Below are 23,273 nucleotides of genomic sequence, written 5' to 3' on the forward strand. Positions count from 1 at the left end.
CTGCTTTATCTGAACTGTTTGGAAGCTGAGATTTTATTCTGTACCTTCCAATGAACCAGACACATGCAAGAGAACTAAGGTGACCACATTGCTTCAGTTTTGAGTGAAAGAAGGTGTCATAAAAGTTATACCAGGATTGATCACCCTACTAAGGACACAGTAGGCACTCAATAGATACTTATCAGGGGAGGCAGTGAAGAAAGGCGTAAACCAACAAATATCTTTAGGAAAGGTATAAAGCTCTGGCTAACCACATACTACTCTACTGTCTTTTGTCTGATATCTGGCCTTTTGATATGCGTAGGACACCAGAAAAAAAATTCATATTTGCAATCACCAGGGTAAGTCATCTTCATGCTACCTTCCAGCACTAAATACATTTTATTTCATTTTTCTCTGAATCTTTGCAAAGTAATTTTCTTTGTCAGGAATATATTTGTGTGTGCTTCTTGTTTCTCTCTCGCTTTCTCACCATTCATGTTTTAACTTAGCTGTCATATCTCTGGGGAAGCTTTTCCTGATCCTTTAACTCTAGATTAGATTTATCTTTTCATGAAACATGGCATTTTTCTCCTTTTCACCCTCTATTAATCCGTCTCCCTCCACTGGATCACAAGCTTCCTTCAAGGCTGGAACAATTTCCGTTTTGTTTGCCTTGACTTCCCATTCCCAGAGTGATGCATAGAGAAATTTTCTACTCCAAGTTTTATAGCAGTTGAGCAAATAAAGCTAACACTATGGACTTGAGTTTAGATCTCTTCTCTCAGATTTGAACTAAGTAGGACAAGGTCAATGTTCATCTGCATTAGAATTCTACTTCAGAGAAAGGAACTGGGGTGGGGGAGAATAAAGCTCAGACTGATTTCTCAATTTAAAAGAAAAAAAAGTGCTATAAAGTGAGAAGATACCTTAATTCCAGGCACGGCTGCTTTCTCCACCAAAACAGTCACCAGGATGAAACCTCGCAGACTCTCTCCCCCAGGAAAGAGGATGATGGTGTCCAAGTTACTTGGGAAGAAAATTGTCACGTGGTTAGAGGGGAGGACACTGTGCTGCAAGTACTCATTGTCACACTGCAGATGCAGTCAGGGAAACATTTTATCCACTCCTTAAGACAAACTTGAGGATGAACATCCACCTTCAACAACATCAGGGAGGAAAGAGGATAATAGGTTGGAGTCCAAGTTCACCTTACCTGAGCACTCTCAAAGTTTAGCATGGCCCTGATGATCCTAGACCACCAACCCAGGGGAATGGCCAGTCAAAACATGGATGGGCAGTTCTTAGCAAAAAGCATAGTTGTTTCTTTAGGATCACATCATTACTGTCCAAAACCAAGAAGTCTTAGAGCTGGGTTGGATGAAAATACGACCCAGAGACGCAAAAGAGCTTATTCAGGGTCAATGTATAGCTCATATGGTCATAACTAGACCAGTGTTCCTTTAATCTGGAATTAAATACTGTCTAATAAACAGGAGATATAAGACCATTACGGAGGAAGACATTTAAAAAAAAATGACCTGTTGTCCTTTAAATTGATTTAAATATCTCAGATGTAGATCCAATCTACAAACCTATAAAGTTAACTCCAAAGATTATTGTAGCATAGATGTTACTCACAGTTTAAGCATGAGAACAGAGCAAAACAAAGGAAAACAGAATGAAACAAAACAGTCAGGAATTGCATTATTCAGCAGAGTTACATTAGCTTGGGGAGTGATGTTTTCACCTTCCACACCACTACCTCCTGAACTACAGCTTTTATTCTGGACTCTTTTTTAATAGAATCTGAAATCTGAGGATAGGAGAGGCAACAGTGGCTTCAGGGATAGCTTTGCTTTCTAGGAAAAGTGGACCCTAGACCAGACAGCACCTTCACCAGCCAGGTGCAGTGGCTCATTCCTGTAACCCCAGCAGCGGGGGAGGCTGAGGCAGGAGGATTGTGGGTTCAAAGCCAGTCTCAGCAAACTGAGGCCCTAAGCAACTCATTGAGACCCTGTCTCTAAATAAAATACAAAATAAGGCTTGCGGATGTGGCTCTGTGGTTGAGTGCCCCTGAGTTAAATCCCTGGTACCAAAAAAAAAAAAAAAAAAAAAAAGTCTTAACCAGACCTGCCCCATGAACTCCAGTCCATATAATAATGAGATATCTCAAAGGTATTTTTCTCTAGGTGTAATCTGCCAACAATTTGGATTTTCATAGAAGTTATTGTGAGACAGAAACATTTTTCAGAGCATTGGACTTCAGAGTCACATACTTGGTGAAGTTCTTTTTAAAATCTGTTTGTTTCCTTATATTGCACTTTACTTGCTTTATTATGCACAGATCAGAAAATAATGAAATAAAGAAAAATAAGTCTCTGATTCTTACAAGATAAAGTCAACCATCTCAACATTTTGGATGGTTAATTTTTGGCATATTTCCTTCTTATCTTTTTTATGCATTTCTATATAGTCAATATTGTGCTATCAGGATGCTTCCCTTTATGTTCTATTGTAAACTTTAAAAGTTAGTGTAGATTCTAGAGTGAATAAAAGATTTCTGACAACTTACCTAATTTCCAGGGGTCTAGCCAAAGTTCAGTTATTGGCAACCACCAAGAGAAGGAAAAAAAAAAAAAAAAAAAAACAGAACAAGTGAGTTTGTAAACCAGATATAGCTTCTAGGGTCACATGTACCCAGGCACACATACTCATGTATGATGCACACTCACACACACATACATTCACACACATCTTGCATGTCGCAGATTGTGACTGGACTATGAATCACTGTGTGATAAGGAATGAGCCAAATCTCAGCTCACACATCAGCCCCAAAATATTTGGCCTGGTATTTTATTCCTCCCACACTTCTGTAATTAACACCAAACCACCTTTTTATTATAGTTATTCTCCTCCTACCAATTTTTTTTTTTCCTGAGACTTGCCTTAGATCAAGTTCGTCCCCCTCAGCATGCTTTTTCCTGATCGTTAAGGTCAACACGGATGTCATTTTCCAAAATTCCAATGAACAACAACCTTGTCTGCTTTGTCTCATTATTTAGCCCCTTTGGGAGTCCTTTGCTTCTACGTCTTTCATTTATTCAAAGCATTTAGCTCTGTGCTAGACATATTAAAAGACTTCAAGAAATATCAAGAAGGTTATGTGAGGAAGCCCAGGACTGTGTCTGCTTATCTGGGATTAAATAAGTCCTACACTCTCACTCCGAAGGACACCAGCCTTCTCTTGTGTTTTTGACTTTCCAATCCAGTACTGCCATTTTCCCTTCAACCTTCTTTTCTCCGCTTCTTTTTTGAATCATAAATCTAGCTTATTCAATATTCAATGCATTGACAAGAATAATTCATAAGCATATATTCATTATTTCTTCCCACCCAAATTCTAACCTGGATTTAGCTATTTTCAATGGTCACAACTTCTGTTGTTAAAGTATGGTTGGTCAAAAATAAAAATTATCAGAGGAAACAAAATTTCAGGTCTCAGAGGTCCTTAAAGACATGAGATGATCCATTCTTTCTTCTTCCAAGGGGATATAAATTAACCTTAAAAACTAGGTTATGTATTAAGTGTTCAATCCTTTATAGTAGAGTCCCATCATCTCCTTCAGGAATCCTTGGCTACATACAACCATAGGGCTAAAGAAGCTCTTTCTTACATCCAACCTGCATGTCTCTTCAGCTATTTTAATCCATCACAAAAGTAAGTGTTATATCTTGCATTTATAGCCAGAAATAAATTTGGCTGTGAAAATAAAGTTCAAAAAGAAATTTAACACTTCTCTCCCACCCATTTCTGACTACTGGATTTCTTATTTGTTGTAAAACTATGCTATTCATTCCATAGACAAAAGCTTTTGTTCCCAGCATAATTGTCAAAAAGTGATGTGCTGGTGGAATTGATGACATTATTAATCAAATTCTCAGTCCAAGATACCTAGAACACCAACTCCCAAGTCGCATATAATCATTATTTTATGATCACTATATAATGATTATTTATTGAAGGTCCTAACTTGACTTCTATGGAGGGCATATCAGGAAATAAACAATTTGTTGAGAAGGAATGAGTCAATTAAGGTGAGAAGAAATGAGTAAAGTAGCATTATACAGAACTTTGAAGGTTGGATTGGAAAATTTAGATATGATATGAAATCAGCAAGAAAAAGTGGTTTGGGCCATGTATTCATAGTGGACTGGGGGGAATCATATTCAAGTTCAACTTTTCTTTGAAACCACAAAACAGACAATAAATGTGAACATCCCTAATGATAAAGTAATTGAAAAAATCCTGGACCTTCATTGTGGGGGGAGGTGAAATTTTAAGACCACCTCTTACTGAGTTTCAGTCTGTCAAAATCGAAGCATTCTCTCCCTTCCTTACCCTTCTGGATTCTTTTTTGTCCAGTTTGCCAGCACAAAGTCTGAGTGGGTCAGGATAGGAGGGACCCCCAAGTTCCTGGAAACTTCGACAAAGGGAATGGCAAGATTTCTTGGCAGCACCTTTCGGATATAAATTCAGACAAATATCATATTCTAGAAAGAATGTGGCAGAGGAAATAACTATGTTTTTTTTTTCCCAGCAATCCTGTGGTTAAGAAATGATTTGGGGATCAAATTTGAATTAGTAGAGTGATCCTTATTCACATATTTCACACAGACGTCCATGAATAGTAACAAACTGGCAATACTGTTTATGAGTATACACTGCAATATATGGGAAAATTACTAACCTCAGAAACTGACTATGCAAGGAACATTACTAAAACAGGAGCTAAGGAAATCAGCCGTGGTAAAATCTTTCTCTAGATAGATAGTTAGACGTCTAGATACAGATACACATAGATGAAAATACATGTGTGTGCCTGTGTGTTTATGTGTCAATTAGAGAGATCGGAGCACACTACAGAAGAATGAGAACATTTCAGTCTATTTAGAAACCAAGTCTGTGGGTCACTTCATAAGTCAAACCCAATGATGACTTTCAAGTAAACCACTTCTGGACAGACCCTATTTATCCTCTTCTGGCTCTTCTGACTCTTTGCATAACTTTTTGTAGTTTCAACCCTTACTTTGGGATATGAAGTCCCTGGTTCCACTACTCATGGTATAGCATCTTTAAAATACACCCCGTATCCTTACATCCAAAGATCCTTCCAGTCACAGAACCCCTGTCCCCTTCTCCACCTTTTTGGTTGCTAATCTTTGGAGTTTTCTTGAACAGATGCCACAGAGCCTAAAGTGCTTACAGTTCAGAAAAGCTACTCAGATCCATTGGGATTCTCTATTTAAATTAAGGGTAAATGAGTTCAGATTTTTAAAAAAACACATTTGTAGGCTCCACATCTCCTTACCTCATATCCTTTTAAGATAGGAATTATTAAAGAAGCTCTACTTCACATTTTTTTTTAACCTTGGAGTTTTAGATAGACTTGGGACAAGCTTTTTTTAAGTAGAAAATTATAAAGAAATTTGAGGAATTTTGAAACTCGAAACAGAGGAAAACTTTTCCTAGAAGGCAAGGGTAGGGGTACAGTGGGGAAGAGAGGTACTAAGAAGTCAAGAAGGAGTTACGGACTGTCTGAGCTCCACCTCTGAGTGCGCCTTCTAAGCGCCTTCTTCTGCCCTCTTCCCCCTCTTCTTTTTGCTGCCATTGTGGTGCATGAGCTATATTCAGTTCCTCACCATGTCTTCTCACAAGACTTTCAGGATCAAGAGATTTTTGGCCAAGAAACAAAAGCAAAACCATCCCATTCCCCAGTGAATTTGAATGAAAACTGGTAATAAAATCAGGTACAATTCCAAGAGGAGACATTGGAGGAGAACCAAGCTGGGTCTAATAGGAAATGAAATGGCACATATATTTATGCTGCATCAAGGCTGTGATTGATCATCTTGTCATGTCTGCACTATCAGGACAGTTGGGAAGAATTAATTGGGAATGTAAGCTTTCTTTAGTTACAAAGGTGCTGTAGTACTGATTTTGGTTGGTTCAGTAATAAATACGAGAAACGTGAAAAAAAAAAAAAGGAGTTACAACAAGAGTCAGACACATGGTCAACACAAATATGAAAAAATGCTCAATATCATTAGCCATGAAGGAAATGCAATCAAAACCAAAATCAGATGTCGTCTCACCTCATTCACAATAGTAATTATCAAAAATGGATAAATAAATAAACAAACAAAAATAGCATGCTGGTGAGCATGTGGGGGAAAAAAAGAACCTTTATACACTGTTTTTGGGAATACAAATTAGCATAACCACTCTGGGAAACAGTATGGAGATTTCTCAAAAAACTAAAAGTGCTCTGGCTACATATTCCAAGGAAATGAAATCCGCATACAAAAAAGAGTCATCTGCAAATTGCAGTAGTATTTACAACAGCCACCATATGGAATCAGCCTGGGTGCCTATCAACAGATGAATGGATAAAGAAAATGTGATATGTATACAAAATAGTGTATTAGTTATAAAAAAGAATGAATTCCTCTCATTTCCAACAAAATGGGTGTAACCAGAGGATATTATATTAAGTGAAATTAGACAGACACAGAAAAACGAGTGCCACATATTCTTATATATAGAAACTTTTAAAAAATTGAAATGAAAAGAGAATAGTGATTAATATGAATTGAAAGGGGTATGTTTGGAGAGGGTAGAAAAAGGAAGATTGAATTTAATAAGTGCACGAAAATATAAATGAACTCCATTAATACATGCAATCAATATGTGTTAATAAGAACATTTAAAAACAAAGTTGAGAGATGACCCGAGGCCAGGTCTGAGGGCTAGAAATGAGGAGCCCTGTGGGTGGCTTAGAACTATGTGGATACAGCTCTAGGCTGGAGCCTACCTCCCCTGCCCTTGCTCTACTTTTCCTTCTATTTTAGGACAATGGTCTAGGGAGCTGATGTCGTAAGGAGACTCATTGGGATGTCCCTGTGCCTAGATTTCAAACTTCTCAAGATCAGACATGTAACTATTTTAAGATGAGATGTACCAAAAAAAACCCTGAAGCAGCTCTGCACTCTTTGTCCCTCAGTCTTCTCTGCTTTGGGAGGAATAAGAGGTAGAATCAACCAAGCAGACAAACTGGGCACAGGCTCTATTATTTAAAATAAGGGTAACTTTCTGATTTCTGGAATAGGTACATTTGTAAAAAATGAAAAAGAATATTGATTTATAAGATGGGTAGTAGAGCCAGGGAATTTGTTTCCCAAAGTGTAGGTTGTAACTAAAAATGTTTATGCAAATGATCAGAAGAGAATAGATAAAGTATCAAAAGATAGGCTAATAATTATCCTAGAGTGCAATATTAAACAAATAAAGTTTAGTGTCATAAGTGTCAATGTGTCCCGCTGGGGAAAGAAGGCTCCACTAAGGAAATCAGAAGAGCTGGGTTCTGGCCCTGGCTTTTTTACTAATTTGCTCTCTGACTTTGGACAAGGAACTTAACTTCTGTGCTCCTCAGTTTGTAAAACGGGCATAGTGTAACCCTGTTTGTGAGATCGTAAAAAAGCATCCAAAATCACTGATACGTAAGTCTTCAATGTTTTTTGCAGGATGTCTTCAAATGCAGCTCTTTGCACATTTATGGAAGAAGGTGCCAGGTCTCAAACGCTAATAAAAGGCAAACTGACTTAGTCTAAAAGAAAATTAGCTTCCTAGCAGGGAAAAAAAAAAAAAAAAGCAATCCTTTATTTAAATTGTCTCTTTACCTCTCCTTCAATTGATATCCCACAAAACAAATAAGAAGGTATACCTTAAAAAGTGTAGTACCACGCAGAGATCTAATCCCAGGTGCAGAGGACCAGCCACATGATAGGACGATCTCTTTGCCTCTTACCTCTATAGGCTGTGTCTCTCCTTCCTGCCAGACATATCCCATGGTAATAGAGCTCAGGACTAAGTGAGCCAGGCGCTGTTCCCGGTACCCTTTAAGGAACTGGCAATTCAGGAGGGGCATCTGTTCAAGAGACATTCCAAAGATTAGCAGCCATGAGGGTTGGGATAGGTATTAGGTCCTGTTACTTTAAAGGTCCTTCGGGTGTAAGGAAGTTTGTTACATTTCAGTGAAGAAGCTAACAGCCTTTGTGCCCACTTATTCATCCCCAGATTCTAGGACGCTGCAGTCTGGGAGGGAGGTAACCCACGTGATATTGTTGAGTAAGTAACCAATTACCCCAACCGAATCCCCAAATTGTCCCCACGGTTGTGCCAGACCCTGGTCTCCATTGCCGAAGCTACTGCTTGGTTTGAGTATTGTAGAATAAATAACTCCTAGGATTGAGATGATTTATTTCACAGGAGTCTCTTTTGAAAAGCCTTCTGCTTACTTGACATCCTTTAATCCTGTAATAGTCCTTTGTGGTGGTCACTGTACAGGGCTCAATAAAGGTAAATAAGCCGAGTCAAATGGAGATTGAGCTCTTGTTTGCAAACCATAGGCAAAAAAGGTGGCCAGGTCTTTTCACACCTGCCCCCTTCTCGTGTCCATTTCCTCCTTCTTAAAATGAGGATAATAAGGCCTCAATGAGACATATAAAAGTAGTATCATTATTAAAAGAAACATCTTGTACAGAAGTTAGTTATCTGTGACAGACCTGGCATAACAAATATTACTGCTTTCTCGATTTTGCCTGGGGCCTCCCGGCCGGTCGTGGCTGATCTCAGCAAACTCTGGGCGCTTATTTTCTGAGCACATCCTCCCGTACTCTCTTCCCCGCTTTGTGCACCTCTTATTCTAGACCAGCCAAGCTAGATCTTGCTGGTCACCGTCTTCCGACCGAAAGTTAAAGAAGGGACGGCGGGGAATGTTTTTTGGCATTCTTTAGAGCTCCGGGCACAGGCGCAGAGGTTGGTGCCTCTGGCGCTGGAGCACCGGTCTCATCCTTGGAATCCCTCCTCAGTCCACTAGGGGGCAGTCTCTCATTGCCGGACTATTATTCTCGACCGGATCGTAGATCGAAAACATCAGGTGCTCCAGACTCTGGTTGGATAGCAGATTGTGCACTTGCTCTTGAGATGCTCTATTTTTAGCAGGCACTAGCTGAGAATTGTAACAGCCGTTACTTAAAGGTACTTCTTATGAAACTTATACCAGAGGGTCCAAGCTCATTCTAAACTGCCCATGCAGGATAGTATGCTGTCTTCCCCCAAATCCAGAGGATAAAACTGAGATTCAATGACGTTAAAATATTTGCCCAAAATTACAAGGTCAGGAAAGACTTGAGATGGTTCTTCTGACCACAGTCCTGTTCTCTCTTTATGTCAGCCCTGCCCAATAGAAATGTCAATCACAAGTTTTATTTGAAAATTTCCAACCACATTTTTTAGAACAAGTAAAAGACAAGTAAAATGAGTTTTCAATGTTATCAAGGTATTGTATCAAAGGTTTATCAACATGTAATCAATACAAAAATAACAAGATATTTTACAGTTACTTTCAAAACCTTCAAAATTTGTTCGCATCTCCTTAATTTTCACTAGTCACATTTCAGTTGGGGAACAGTCACAGCTAACCTACAGGGCAGCCTTTAGGTAATGGAATCAGGTTCAGATGAGAAATGTTCTTCATGGTTAGAGACACTCTTCAGGAAACTTCATGCTCATTCCAGAAACCCTGGCCTCACCCTCCAAGTGTACAATTTAAATCAACTAAAAGCCAGACACGATGGTACAGTTCTGTAGTCTCAGCTTCTGGAGCGACTGAGGCAGGAGGATAGCAAGTTTGGGGCCTGCCTGGCCAACTTAATAAGACCCTATCTCAGAATAAAACTTAGGAAAAAAAAGCCTGGAGGGTATATTTCAGTGATAAATCACTTGCCTAAAAACAACTAAAGGGCTTAAAACAAACAAAAGAAAGAAAGAAAGAAAGAAAGAAAGAAAGAAAGAAAGAAAGAAAGAAAGAAGAAAGAAGAAAAACGTTGAAACATTTTATATACTTGAGTGTGGGAGTCTGTGTATATGTGATACACATACAAAGGTGAAATAGAGAAAGAGTGAGTCATACACCTAATGTTTCCCTCAACTTAAGGTAATCAACTTTATTCCATACTTTTGGTTCTTTATACGATGGACAGTGTATACTCGGCTGAAATAGCTTAGCTCGATTTAAATCTTAAAACATTTTTCCTTTTATACCTCACAACAGTGAACTGGCTTATTTCCTGGTTTTCTTAGTATTTATTGTAATCTCCTTTGATAGAAAGGAGATGGGATTGACTTCAACCACAACATAAGACTCAATATTTCCATAATTTGGTTTCAATACCTTTTATTTCACCAGCATTTTGCTTAGCTGAATGACTGCCTCTTAATCACATGTTATTTTGCTGGAGACATTGTAGTATTAAAAAGGGCTAGCATTAACCTTTTTTATTGGCAGGTCTGACTCCCCAGCTAGACTGAGATGTGGAGAAGAAAAATGTCTTTTAAAAATAGCATTCTTTTTTTTAAGTTACAAAAGTAATAGAACATTGCTATAAACAATACCAAATACAGTATAGATCTACATATCTCAAAAACATACATAATTTATAAGCAGAAAAATTTTTCTGTTAGTATAAATATTACTTCTTGGATGTAATCATTAAAAGTTTAGTATATCTACTATCTATGCATTTGTCTTTTAAATAATAATGCAATCACATTAAATGTATACATCATATAGTTTATATTATATACCGTTATATATTTTTATTTTCAGTAAATTATAGGACAAAAATATGTGTATACAGACATACATGTATACACATATACATGGTATACACATATACATTGTCATTTAATAGCTGTGGTTTTCATTTATTTAACAGATGTATTTATTAATGGAGATTTAACAGATTTTTATCTTTTTTTTTTTGCTATTATAATTGTTACAATAAACAGATTTGTGTATTCATCTTTACCCTTTTGAGTATATATCTTGCAAGATGAATTCATAAAAATAGAATTGCTGGATCAAATCAATTTAAGACTTTAATGGGTACTTTAAAATTGCTTGCCAGAAAGAGTTCTCCTGAACATGTGTTTGTTCCTCTAGAACATGACTAATACTATGCTAATGTTTTTGTTTGTTTGAATTCATTGCAATGGGATAACTAAAGAGATGTATTCCATTGTTTTCACTTGCATATTTAGTTTGTTGATGAGGTCATTTTGCATATTTATTATCAATTCAAATATATCTTTCCGTAACTTAATTATCTATATCCTTTGCCTCTTTTCCCGTTTGTTATTTATCTTATTGATGTGGTACAACACATTTTCCTTATGGATCTTAATATTTGATATGTTATAAATTTTCTCCAAGTTTATTGTTTACTTTTAATTATACTTCAAATACTGTCAACATTATTTATATTATAGTTGGACACATTGAAAAGATCACGAGACAGTTATTATTAGTACCTCTTTCACAAATGAATAAAAAATATCTATTACATTTTATTCCTCAGCCAATTTGTTCTGAATTTTTAATGATTGTGGTACCATGAACACATAATTGTTTTTCTGTTATAACAGGATATTAAAAGTTCATTAATTAGTGTAAATGAGTTTGGACTAAAAACAGAAATTGTGGTTTCCATCACAACAGAAAAAAAAGGCACTCTACCAATTGAGCCCTTATCTTCCTTGATGAAAATCAAGTAACATTTTGACAGTTTCTGGACTCAGGTTGGTAGAGAGAAGTCTGAGGTTTTCCCTTTGTTTTATTCTGTTTTTGCCAGGCTGAGGCTTGAACTCAGGGCATCCTGCAGCTTTATCACTTAGCTATATCCCTGGGCCTCATATCGTGTGTTATGCTCTACAAACCGGGCTGGTGGTGTAGCTCAGTGACAAAGTGCTAGCCTAGCATGCATGAGGTCCTGGGTTGGATTTCCAGCACCACAGAAAACAAACAAAAACAGTTGAGATGCTTCTCAGAAGTAGTGTGAACATTCCTTCAGAATCTACAACTCGATTCAGGCCCACATGTTTGAACAGTGTGTTTCCACTGAACTTTCTTGAAGTTCATCTCATAGCTGTTTACTTATTAGAAGTATTTTGTGAATTGATATCACATGCTTATAAATCGACTGCATGTGATATCTGTTTACAACTTAAAGAATGCATACAGGCACTTACTTACTCTTCACTCAGCTTAAGAAATAGTCTTTGACCAAAATCTGCAGAGATCTCTGTGTGCTTCTAATTGTATTACCTAGTACCCTGCCTGTCCCTCAAGAGCACCTATTTGATGAATTTTTTCTTTCCTTGCTATTTATAGATCATGTAAAAATGCGTATGACCACTCTACCTTGTGTTGTTGAGTTAGGATGACTTTGAACTTAACATAATAGAATCAAACTGAATATGTGCTGCAATTTACTTTTCTTATTCAACATTGTGGTTTTGTTTTTCATCACCTCTTTCACTTTTGGAGCTATTGCATATATTTTGCTATGATTCATTATACTTTTTCACCTCTCAGGGCACACTCCTGCCCAGAAAGTGCTAAGAAAAGATATTGTTTGTGGCTTATTTTTTCTTTCATTTTATTTTGATGAACAAAGGTCCTATGTTAATGATGCTGGGTTTATCAAAAAAAAAGTCCCAATTATTTGTCTTGTTAGGGAATTCTTGGTTAGTTCCCGTACATAAAAAAATCCCCTACATTTCCTTCTTAAAAGTTAACTACCTTTGTCTTTTATATTTAAGTTTTTCAAACATCTTGAAAGAATTTGTTTTCTGTTTGTGGTGAAAGAAACAATGAAATTTATTTTGCTCTATGCATGCTATGTATATTGATTGTAAACCATGCTACTACAAGAGAGTTCCCTGCTGTCATTCCTCCTCTGCCACATATCAAGTTTCAATGTATACATGGGTTTGTTTGTATGTTTTCTATTAAATTTTTAGATCTCTCTATTTATTGCTACCCCATACCATCTGATCTCAAGTAGTTTAGTATGTCATAACAACTGGCAAGGCAAATCTTTTTACCTTCCTTTTAAATATACATTATTTATGGTTGATTTGTTTCATTAGCAAGTTGATATAAACATGGTATAAATTTATACAACACTCACATGATGATGGCTTGGGTTTTGTTAAAAAGAATTTTGAAATTTTAGCTTCGTCATATTAACAGAACCTGGTTACGAGAATGCATGCATATACACACATGCCTGCACACATTGTGTTAGCAATTCCTTTATGTTATGTATCAATGATTGTTTAGAATCAACCATAAAATTTTAAATTTTATTTTTTAGCAATGTTTCTGAAATATTCATGTTTCCCTCTCTAATTCCTTTATACTGGTTTGTATTTGCTTGGTTGGAATAATGCCTGATTGGTATACTTTCTTACTTTTTGATTTGAGTGATTACTTGTTATCTTTTGTCCTCACAGATGATCAATACACCTCATTCCAAACACTCTTTTTCCTCAAACTTTATAAATATTCCTACATTAGCTTTTTAAGATGTATCAATATGGACAAATGTGTGTGTGTGTGTGTTTGTGTGTGTGTGTGTGTGTGTGTGTGTATTTAATTTTGAGTTACAAATGAAGTAAATACTAGTAAATCCTAGTTTATTTATTTACATGCTCAAATTGTTCCAGTCTAGCCATTGGCAGCTCTTTCAGGTTGGCTCCTATTGCATTTGACATATCCATAACAATTCCTTTTGAGCACTTCCTTACTCTCTGACAAGATGTTCTAGGGTCCTTTTGCATTATATCTGCCCCAAGTGCATAATCAGGGAGCCCTGGTTCTTGTTGTCAAAGAGAGTACTTATCTGGGTGCTTGGTATGTTCATTGTTTCTGGGATGTCCCTACATTTTTACATCCTTACAGTGGACAGAGCTCGGAAACCTGTACATGTGTGTGTGTATGCGTGTGTGCACACATACATACTTATAATATTATAAACTTAGTATCTATTTATTGATGTACATTTATCCATCTACCCATGTATGTTCACACACACACACACACCTTTACATACATATAAAGCTGAACATGACTTTATACTGATGTCTCTGACTCTATTCCAGTACCACAAATTAATTCTAGCTTCCCTCTCTTCTTGTTAATCTATAATTTTCCTCTCTCACAGGAAACATCATCCACAATCCATTTACTTATTTTATTCAACACAAGTATACATGTAAAGCGAATTTAGACTGTACCTAATAAAAAACAAATGTATCGACTAGAATATGTTGATTACGTATAGTTCATTTTTTCTTTAGCCTTGCAGTCAGATATTAGTTTCCACAGTAACTTAAGTCAGCTCTCATTTCTCCCTCTCTCTTCATTGAGATTATGCCCTACATCTGTAGTTCACTTAGATTCATTTGTCACAGTATGTATTGCATCCTGAGACCCCCCAACATTCTGGTTTACTTTTAAAAATTTATGCATATGAACGTCCATCTTTTATGATGTATAATTCCATCAGTTTTTCACTGTGAATGTCATGTGCCCACCACCTGAGTACCATGCAGAACAAAATCCATTGTCCTAAAAGTCCCTGTGTGCATCCCTGTTGTAGTCTACTACTCTGTCCTCACCAAAACCTGCTAACCATTGATCTGTTTTCTGTGCATATAGTTTTGGCTTTTCTAGAATTTAATGAATGGAATCATCAATATGTACTTTCAGGGTCTGACATCTTTCATTTAGTTGAATATTTTTAATGTTCATTCATGCCGTTGCACAAATCAATAGCTCATTTATTTTTATCACTAAATAGTATTTGACCATATATTTCCCTACATAGACAGGCTTTAACTCAGTTTATCCACTCTTCTATTAAGGGATATCTTGGTTGCTTCAAAGTCTTTTTAGGTAATTATGAATGAAGTTTCACAAACAGATTTTCTGTGAATATAAGATTTCAATTTCAATGGATAAATACTTAGGAACACTATTGCTGAATTGTATGCTAAATCTGTTGAACTTTACAAGAATTTGTGAAGCTATCTTTCAAAGTGGCTGTACTATTTGCATTCTCATCAGCAATGAATGAAAGTTCTTATTGTTATATATGATCTCCAGCATTTTTCTGTACATTTAAAAATCATTTTTATGTACAAAAAACTCAACAGTATATATTTAATCCAGTTTAGTGATGAGTTCTTCAGACTTTGCCTTTTCCAGCTTGGTAATGCAAGCCACACAGTTTGGACCCAATGTGTCGATGTTCCAGTGACAATGATGTCATCATATGTCGTTATGATTGGTACCTTCTACCAGTTCAGATAGAGCACTTTTGCCCTTTCAGTGACAGCATTGCACACATTCCTGTGGCAGTGTTGTATATGTTCCTGATATTCCTGTGGGCTAGATGCTCCAGTCTGGCCCTCCCCTTGGTTGATGCAGTAGTTAACTCCCATCTTATAATACTGGGCAGAGAGGAAGAAAACCAGCCTGATAGGACCCACTTCATGTGCAGTCACCAACAGCTGAGACTTCTTGTTCTCCATCGAGGTGGTGAGAGCATTAACCCCTACTCAATGGACAGGTGGTTTCTTAGTGAAGACATCTTCTTTGCCAATAGCTTTCTTTATAGCCAGGGTCAACAGTTCTGACTTCTTTTCTTGCCTGGTCTCTTACCTGGTCTATACTTGAAAGGTCAACTTGATAGTTGGGTAGCTTTTGGCAACTCAATCCTGGGTGAGTGAAGTGGTTAATTGCAGAAGGCACTATCAGCCTGCAGGTAAGGTCCCTTTGGGACTGAATGTCCCAACCAATGCCAAAAATTTGAGAACTTTTCTCAAAGAGGATTTACCACCTTCTTGGTCTCTTGCTCCATCACAATATTAGGGCCCTGGGTCACCTTTCCTTTGGCATATTGGGTGTCTGTAGCCCTCTCCAGCATTTGATATGATTGAATATGTGTATATATATATATATTTTTAATTTTAGCAAAATAGGTATTCAATTATATTTTAATATGTAGTGTTATAGATAAATAGTCCTGTGTGGTTGCTCTAAAATTAAATTAGTTTTCATTTTTATTGTTCCCTAAGAATTTGCAAAATTTTCTTATTGTGCTAGAAAATTTGAAAGTTCACCCGTGTGTTTTATATGTATCCCTCACACCACCTCTCACATTGTTTTTCTGATATAAAAACTCAAATATTTCATAAGATCTGAAAGTTTTTATTATGAAATGTTTGAAGTTTTGCTTTTCTCCTGCCCATAATAATCCCCTTTGGAACTTCTATTACATGACAATTCAGAACATCTACATTTCTTTTTTTTTTCCACATATATATATGTTCATTTTTCTGATGGTTTCCATTTTTTTCTTTGATTTTTTTCTGTATGCTTTATGAGATTTCTCAGAGGAGTTCCTAAATCTCATTTTTTCCAGTTTATAAGTCTTTAATATCCCTTAATAAATATCAGTGTTGTAATCCTGGCCTTTCTATATTTTTAGTCACTCAGCAGACTGGTTAAGCATAGATGGATCTGACTTTTTTGTTGTTGTTGTTCTTTATTAATCTTCATTCTTTAATTTTTTTTGATTCGTTTTACACAAATGGGGTACAAATTTTCAGTTCTCTCGTTGTACACTATGTAGAGTCACACCATTTGTATAATCACATGTGTACATAGGGTAATGGTGTTTGTCTCATTCTATTATCTTTCCTTTCATTTTTTAGAATCAACGTTTCACTGAATTTATCAGGTTTAAGTATTCCGTATATTTGTTTCTTTACTTTCTGATAGTTCCTTTTACATATCAACCTTCGTCTAATTGTGAAAACAATGTATTGCACACTAATTAGAATTTTTTAAATATCAATCTCATGTTTAGTTATTTTTTGAAGCCATTGACCGAATGTCCTGTAGATCACCCTAGCTTTCTGAATTACTCATGATTTCTACATTGTTTGGTAACTTTTGGATTATCTATTCATGTTCACAAGTGGAGGTCAGTTTTATCAAGTTTAAAAACTAGTAAGGTTTTCCTTATTGTATTTGCAGATACTGCTAAGTTTCTTGCATGACTCCATGTGAACATACCATCTTGGGAAATGTGGGTGTATAAGACTCAGCCAATGAACACATTTTGTTTCAGAATACAAATAGGCCTATTGGGCCTTTCTAAGTTGACTTGGTGTACTGTAAGATCAGAATCTTATACTCAGTTATTATATTATAATATGTACCAAGTAAAATATTTCAGAGGACAGATATTTTCATTTGTATCTCCATGTGCAGTTTTAGAAATGATTATATTAGCTCTCCATAAATTATTCCAGCTGATTAAATATCAGCCTTTGGCAGTGAAGTCTTCTGAGTGCTTTTGTCTTGTTGGAAGTTTTATGAGTAATAAGTAGTAGGGAGAGAGGTTAAGAGGGTTGTATTTGTTTCCTACAGCTGCCCTAACAAATTATACCAAAATGAGTTACTTAAAACAATAAAGAGTTAACTCTCTCATAGTTATGGGAGATAGAATTTCAAAATTAAGATAGCAGGGTTAATTTCTTCTGGAGTCTTAGAAGGAAACTGTCCCATGTGTTTCTCCTATCTTCTGGTGGCTGCCCATAATCCTCAGCATATTTTAGATTACTGAGGCATCTATCCAGTATTTGAATTCATCCTCTCTCTCTTCCTCCCTCCCTGTCTCCTCCCCCACCCCCTCTCTCTGTTTGAGACAAGGTCTTGCTAAGTTGCTTATGGCCTCACTAAGTTGCTGAGGCTGGCTTAGAACTTGTGATCCTCCTGCCTCAGCCTCCCAAGCTGCTGGGATGTCAGGAGTGCACCATTGCACCATCTTCTCTTGATGCATTTCCCTGCATATCTTTGTCTCTGTGTTCAAGTTTCTCTCTTCTTATATTGGCACCATTAATATTGGATTTAGAGAGTATGGAATTCCAATATGAAATCCTGACTTGATTCCTTCTGCAAAGATGCCATTTCCAAGTAAGATCATTTCCAAAGTTCTACATGGACATAAATTCTAGGAAGATACTATTGGACCAAGTACAGCTGTCAAGTGATTGATTTCAGTGTTTTGCTATGAAAAATACCAACTGAACAAGTCCTTTCCTTTATTAATATCAGGTCACTCAAATAAAACCTTAAGGAAGTCTGGTACCATGGACCACATATTTCACAAATTGAATTCCTTTCTTCCCTCCTGCCAACTGTCCTATCCCATGCTTGTTTCTCTACTTTTCTGAGATGGAAAGAAGTGATCATAATAATCTCCTTTTGCTTTAGTTGAGTGCTTGGTATGAACACTATAAACTTATTTGTGTATCTGACATATGAGTTGCTTAATGTGACTCAAAAGTCCTTAAGGTTTTAATCCATCATCTATACTCTCCTCTGTTTTCCTGCCCTTAGAGCTATTTTATTTTTTTCTTTCTTCTTTCTGTTTTTCCTTGGTCAAGCCAATGAAACTTTTTACGCAAATGGCAAGGAAATTTCAAGGTTTAGTTTAACATCTTCACAGACGTTGAAAATAATCTCTTATTACAGGATTCTAATCTTGTGCTTTTCACAGAGCAGACATTTGAGGAGTATTTTGTCCACATTTTTATTAGTGCATTATGGTTGTATATCAAGGAGTATTTTTAAATGAATGTGTCATCATAGATACTAAATATGAGTACATCAGCAAAGTAGAATTCTGAAGAGTGGAAAACCTTTCTTGTGCCTCTGAAATCATGTGGCATGATTTTGACAGATGGAGAAGAGAAGGAAATACCAAACATGTACTGAATACTGGAAGGCCCCTTCAGAAACATTTGGTTATCACAGGAATACTAGAAGATTAGAATTCTTCCAATTTTTTAAGAAGGAAGTGAAATTGAAAAATTAATAAATTTTCTCCAGGTCCACATAGCTTCCTAAGTGATAAAACCAAGATTAAATCCAGGTATTTCTAGTTCAAAGTCTATGTCTTTCCTATTATACCTTCTTCTTATTCCTTGTGTGGTAATTTCAGTTTTCCTTGGATAAAGAATTTTCTTGGTTCCTTTTCTTGAGAAAAAGTTCATTTTGTCACATATTACTCATCATATACATAACTCTATGAAAATGCTTATGTGATATTTGCAGATAATTATTTCTCTAGTGTCCATGGCCAACCCTGACTTTATAATTCAGAAATTCTTTTTATTCGACTAGTCTGTGAGACCCAAGACAAAATCAGGACAGATCCATTCAGAGGCAGCAGAGCACTGATCATGTGACTTGGAATGATGCCTCTGAGGATGTCCATACTTAATCTTTCCAGGCCACACATTTTTCATCAACTTATATTGAAATCCCAGCCAGATTCTTCTTTAAACAAACATTTGGTTGGTATTTAATACATTGTGGGTATTTGTGCAGGATCTAGAAGCATCGGGAAAGTCATGATCATGAAGGAGTCACTCTGTTTTTGAGGAAGGATGAAATAAATATATTTGTTGACAATGGCAGTGACCATTCTCTGGATCAGCTGTCTCACTTTCACAAGATGGAGATATAAGATGGTATGAATGAGCAAGATGGTGAGAAGGGGAGAAGAAGAAGAAAAAGAAAAAGATATACCTTGTTGACATGAGCTCGGAGCTGGTGACTTTCAATCAAGTGAGGAAGTTTTTTGGCAATTTCCATCCAAGGCCTATAATGATCTGGAAGTTCTTTCTGCATTTAAAATAAAAACATCTTAATATTTTAGTGCTCCCTGGGAAACAGCTTAGGAGAGTAATTGCTTTCAGATTTCAATCATCAGGGAAATTCAAGTCAATTCAATTCAACAATCTGAGAATTTTCTAATCTTTTAGGCCCTGTGCTAGACACTGCAGATACCTAGATAACTAAAATATAATTCTTGTCCATATATGGTCTAGAAAGGGAGAGAGAAAAATATAATCAGATGGATCCAATGAAGTATAATGTGTTTAATTACTAATGTGTGTGTAAGCTTAAGAATTTGCAAAAAAAAGTGGAACTGGTTAATTCTATCAGCTGTTGTGGTGAATTAACATATAAATATGAAATTTTCCAGGTGAAATTTGAAGGAAGGAAAGGCAGATGGGATAGCAGGTAAAGAAACATATGTGTTTCTTGGGACTCCAAATTAATCCGAGTTGCTAGATTAGAAAGCTCAAGAGAAGGGTTAGTAGAAGGTGAGTCTAGAAATTTAGATAAAATGTGCTTTGCATAGATTGATTTTACCTTTAGGTAAGTGTGTAAGTGTGTGTAAGTTTTGTCATGAGAGATGAGATATCTCCAGAGAAAGGTCCAAGGAGTTCCCAGAGAGAAGGGGAAACTTGACTCTGGCTTATGTGATGGAAAAGAATTTTAGCATGTAGAAGTCAGAGCTTTAGACAAAGGCTTATTTAGGAAAGTAGGTACACATTCAAGGGAGAATGGAGACAATCTCCAGAGAGGCACCTTTTGGGGTAAAGCAAGGAATACAGATTCAAGGGAGAATGCTGGTCAGCTCAAGAGTGAAAAATGCATTTTTGGGGACCCCATTTTTTCTTTTTAAGTAACCTTTGGTCAGGGTGGTATGGAAATGTATGTGGAAATGATCTGATGAGTCTTAGGATGCTTAGGATAATGTGTTCTCCATTATCCCACCAAATAATACTGCTATAAATGCTTTGAATTCCAGAATAGCCAAAGCAATCCTTAGGAAGAAAAGTGAAGCAGGAAGCATGACAATCCCAGATTTAAATTATACTCAGAGCAAGAACAACAAAAACAGCATGGTATTGGCACCAAAACAGACATGAAGATCAATGGAACAGAATAGAAGATACAGAGACAAACCCACATAAATACAGTTATCTCATACTAGACAAAGGTGTCATAAACATACATTGGAGAAAAGTTAGACTCTTCAACAAATGGTTCTGGGAAACATTGAAATCCATATGTTGCATAATGAAATCAAACCCCTATCTCTCACCCTGCACAAAACTCAATTCAAAGTGGATCAAGGACCTAGGCATTAGATCAGAGAAACTGTACCTACTAGAAGAGGATATGTCCAATTCTCCATCATGTTACCTTAGGAACCAACTTCCTGAACAAGACTCCTAAACGCTCAAGAAGTAAAATCAAGAATCAATAAATGGAACCAGTATCAAAATAAAAATGTTCTTCACAGCAAAGGAGACAATAAAGAGTGTGAAGAGAGAGCCATCAAAATGGGAGAAACTCTTTGCCCCCTGCACCTCAGACAGAGCATTAATCTCCAGGATTATGCAAAGAACTCAGAAAACCACAAAAACAATAACCCAATCAATAAATGGCACTGGAACTGGACAGGCACTTCACAGAAGAAGATATATGAATGGTCAACAAATATATGAAAAAATGTTCAACATCTCTAGCCATTAGAGAATTGCAACTTAAAATTGCACTGAGAGTCCATCTTACTCCAATTAGATTGGCAATTTTCAAAAATACAAATAACAATAAATGTTGGTGAGTATGTTGGGGGAAAATGTTCATTCATACATTGCTGGTGGAATGTAAATTGGTGCAACAACTCTGGAAAGCAGTATGGGGATTCCTCAGAAAATTTGCAGTGGAACCACAGTTTACCCAGTTATCCCACATGGATTAGATATCAAATCAACATACTACAGTGACACAGGCACATCAATGTTTATAGCAGCTCAATTCACAATAGCTAAGCTGTGAAACCAACCTAGGTGCCCTTCAAGAGATGAATGGATAAAGAAAATGTGGTGTATACACACACACACACACCCAAACACACACACAAGGGAGTATTATTCAGCTTTAAAGAAGAATGAAATTATGGCATTTGCTGGTACATGGATGGATCTGGAGACTATCATGGTAACTGAAATAAGCCAATCTCCAAAATTCAAAGGTCGAATGTTCTCTCTGATATGCAGATGCTAGTATACAACCAGGGTGTGGGGAGGAGAAAAATAGAAGTTCATTGGATTAAACAAAGGGGAATGATGGGAAGGGAGAGGGATAGGAAAATGAAAGACAGTAGAATGAATTGGACATAACTTGCCTATATTCATATGAGAATACATGACCAGTGAAACTCCACATCATATACAACCAAAAGAATAGGATCCTAATTAGAATAAGTTATACTCCATGTATGTATAAGATGTTAAAACACAGTCTGTCATGTATATCTAAAAAGAATGAAAAAAATTTTTAAAAGTCCCCTGAATTATGGGTTTCTCAAAATATCATCTCTTTCTACTTTATCTATGGAGTGATTAATGAGATGTACACAGGTAGACTTACAGATTTCCCAGGAATTTTGGAGTCAGTGGCTTGCCAGAGAGACTGACTTAGGTAGTGACAGGTCTCAAACTGTATGTAAAACTTCTGAGTTACAATTTTCTTTTCTTTATGTCTCCTTTTCACCATTTTTTTCTATTTCTTCTATCCTACCTCAGTGTGATTTAAATTTTAGGAAGGTGATTTTATTTGTAGGATTTTACCATAAAAGATCAGATTAAGAAGTCTTTGAAATATTTTTCCACAGTTACACCTAGGCAAGGACAATGGATTTGGAAAGGAAAGAGCATGTGCTCAAAATATATTTGGAAAATAATATTAAAATGATGTCATGATTACATTTGGGGGTGGAGACTTCGGGCAAAAGGATCACTCACCCAAATAGTACCATTCCTGGGCCCACTCTCTATCCATGGTTTACCCAGTAGAACCTAGTCTGGATTTTAACCCAAAGGGATGACAAATTCACCTCCTTTATTGGGGATTCTACTTCTAGACTCGCTCACTTGTGTACATTTCATCTCTGGTTGCTTTTGCATTGCAGCACCAGAGTGTGATAACTACATATAAAAATCATATGGTATTCACAGCTTCAGAGTTTATGTGGCTGTTCAAAAAAAGTTTGCCAACCCATGACCTAGCCCAGTCACTTGGCATATTTTTTCAGCATATAGCCTAAACAAACGAATGTTGTATCTGTGGATTAAAAAGAAAAAGAATGAAGATGACTTCCATTTTTATGAATTAGAAGGTCATGTGAATGGGTGGGAACACAACTTGAAATAGAAATGCAAGTGGAAATCAAAGAATGGGCATAAGATAGGAATTTATTTTTAAATTTATTGAGCTTAAAATATCTGTGGATTCTAGAAGTATAACTGTACTGAGAAGTTCAGAATTCTGTAGAAAATTTGTAGCAGAATATAACTGCAGGAAAAACTCTACATTGTGGTTAAAACCACAAAAGTGTAAAATCTTCCTCAAGATTTTGCAAATTAAAAGGAGAAGCAAGTCTGT

General features: G+C 36.4%; 1 protein-coding gene and 1 pseudogene across 1 annotated transcript in view; one reads left to right on the top strand and one right to left on the bottom strand.

Moving 5' to 3' along the window:
• The window catches only part of Ido2 (indoleamine 2,3-dioxygenase 2), a 55,290-nt gene that overhangs the window by 21,567 nt on the left and 10,450 nt on the right, over positions 1 to 23,273 (bottom strand). Inside the window, exons 2-6 of the mRNA XM_047551688.1 lie at positions 19,557 to 19,652; positions 7,851 to 7,970; positions 4,385 to 4,503; positions 2,555 to 2,569; positions 909 to 1,008 (exon numbers count right to left, since the gene is read on the bottom strand). Of these exons, the coding sequence (XP_047407644.1) occupies positions 909 to 1,008; positions 2,555 to 2,569; positions 4,385 to 4,503; positions 7,851 to 7,970; positions 19,557 to 19,652 (450 nt within the window). The remainder of the gene's footprint in view (positions 1 to 908; positions 1,009 to 2,554; positions 2,570 to 4,384; positions 4,504 to 7,850; positions 7,971 to 19,556; positions 19,653 to 23,273) is intronic.
• LOC124982136 (60S ribosomal protein L39-like) lies at positions 5,687 to 5,890 on the top strand (annotated as a pseudogene).

This window comes from Sciurus carolinensis, chromosome 4 (genome assembly GCF_902686445.1).
Source record: "Sciurus carolinensis chromosome 4, mSciCar1.2, whole genome shotgun sequence".
NCBI classification, from domain to species: Eukaryota; Metazoa; Chordata; class Mammalia; order Rodentia; family Sciuridae; genus Sciurus; species Sciurus carolinensis.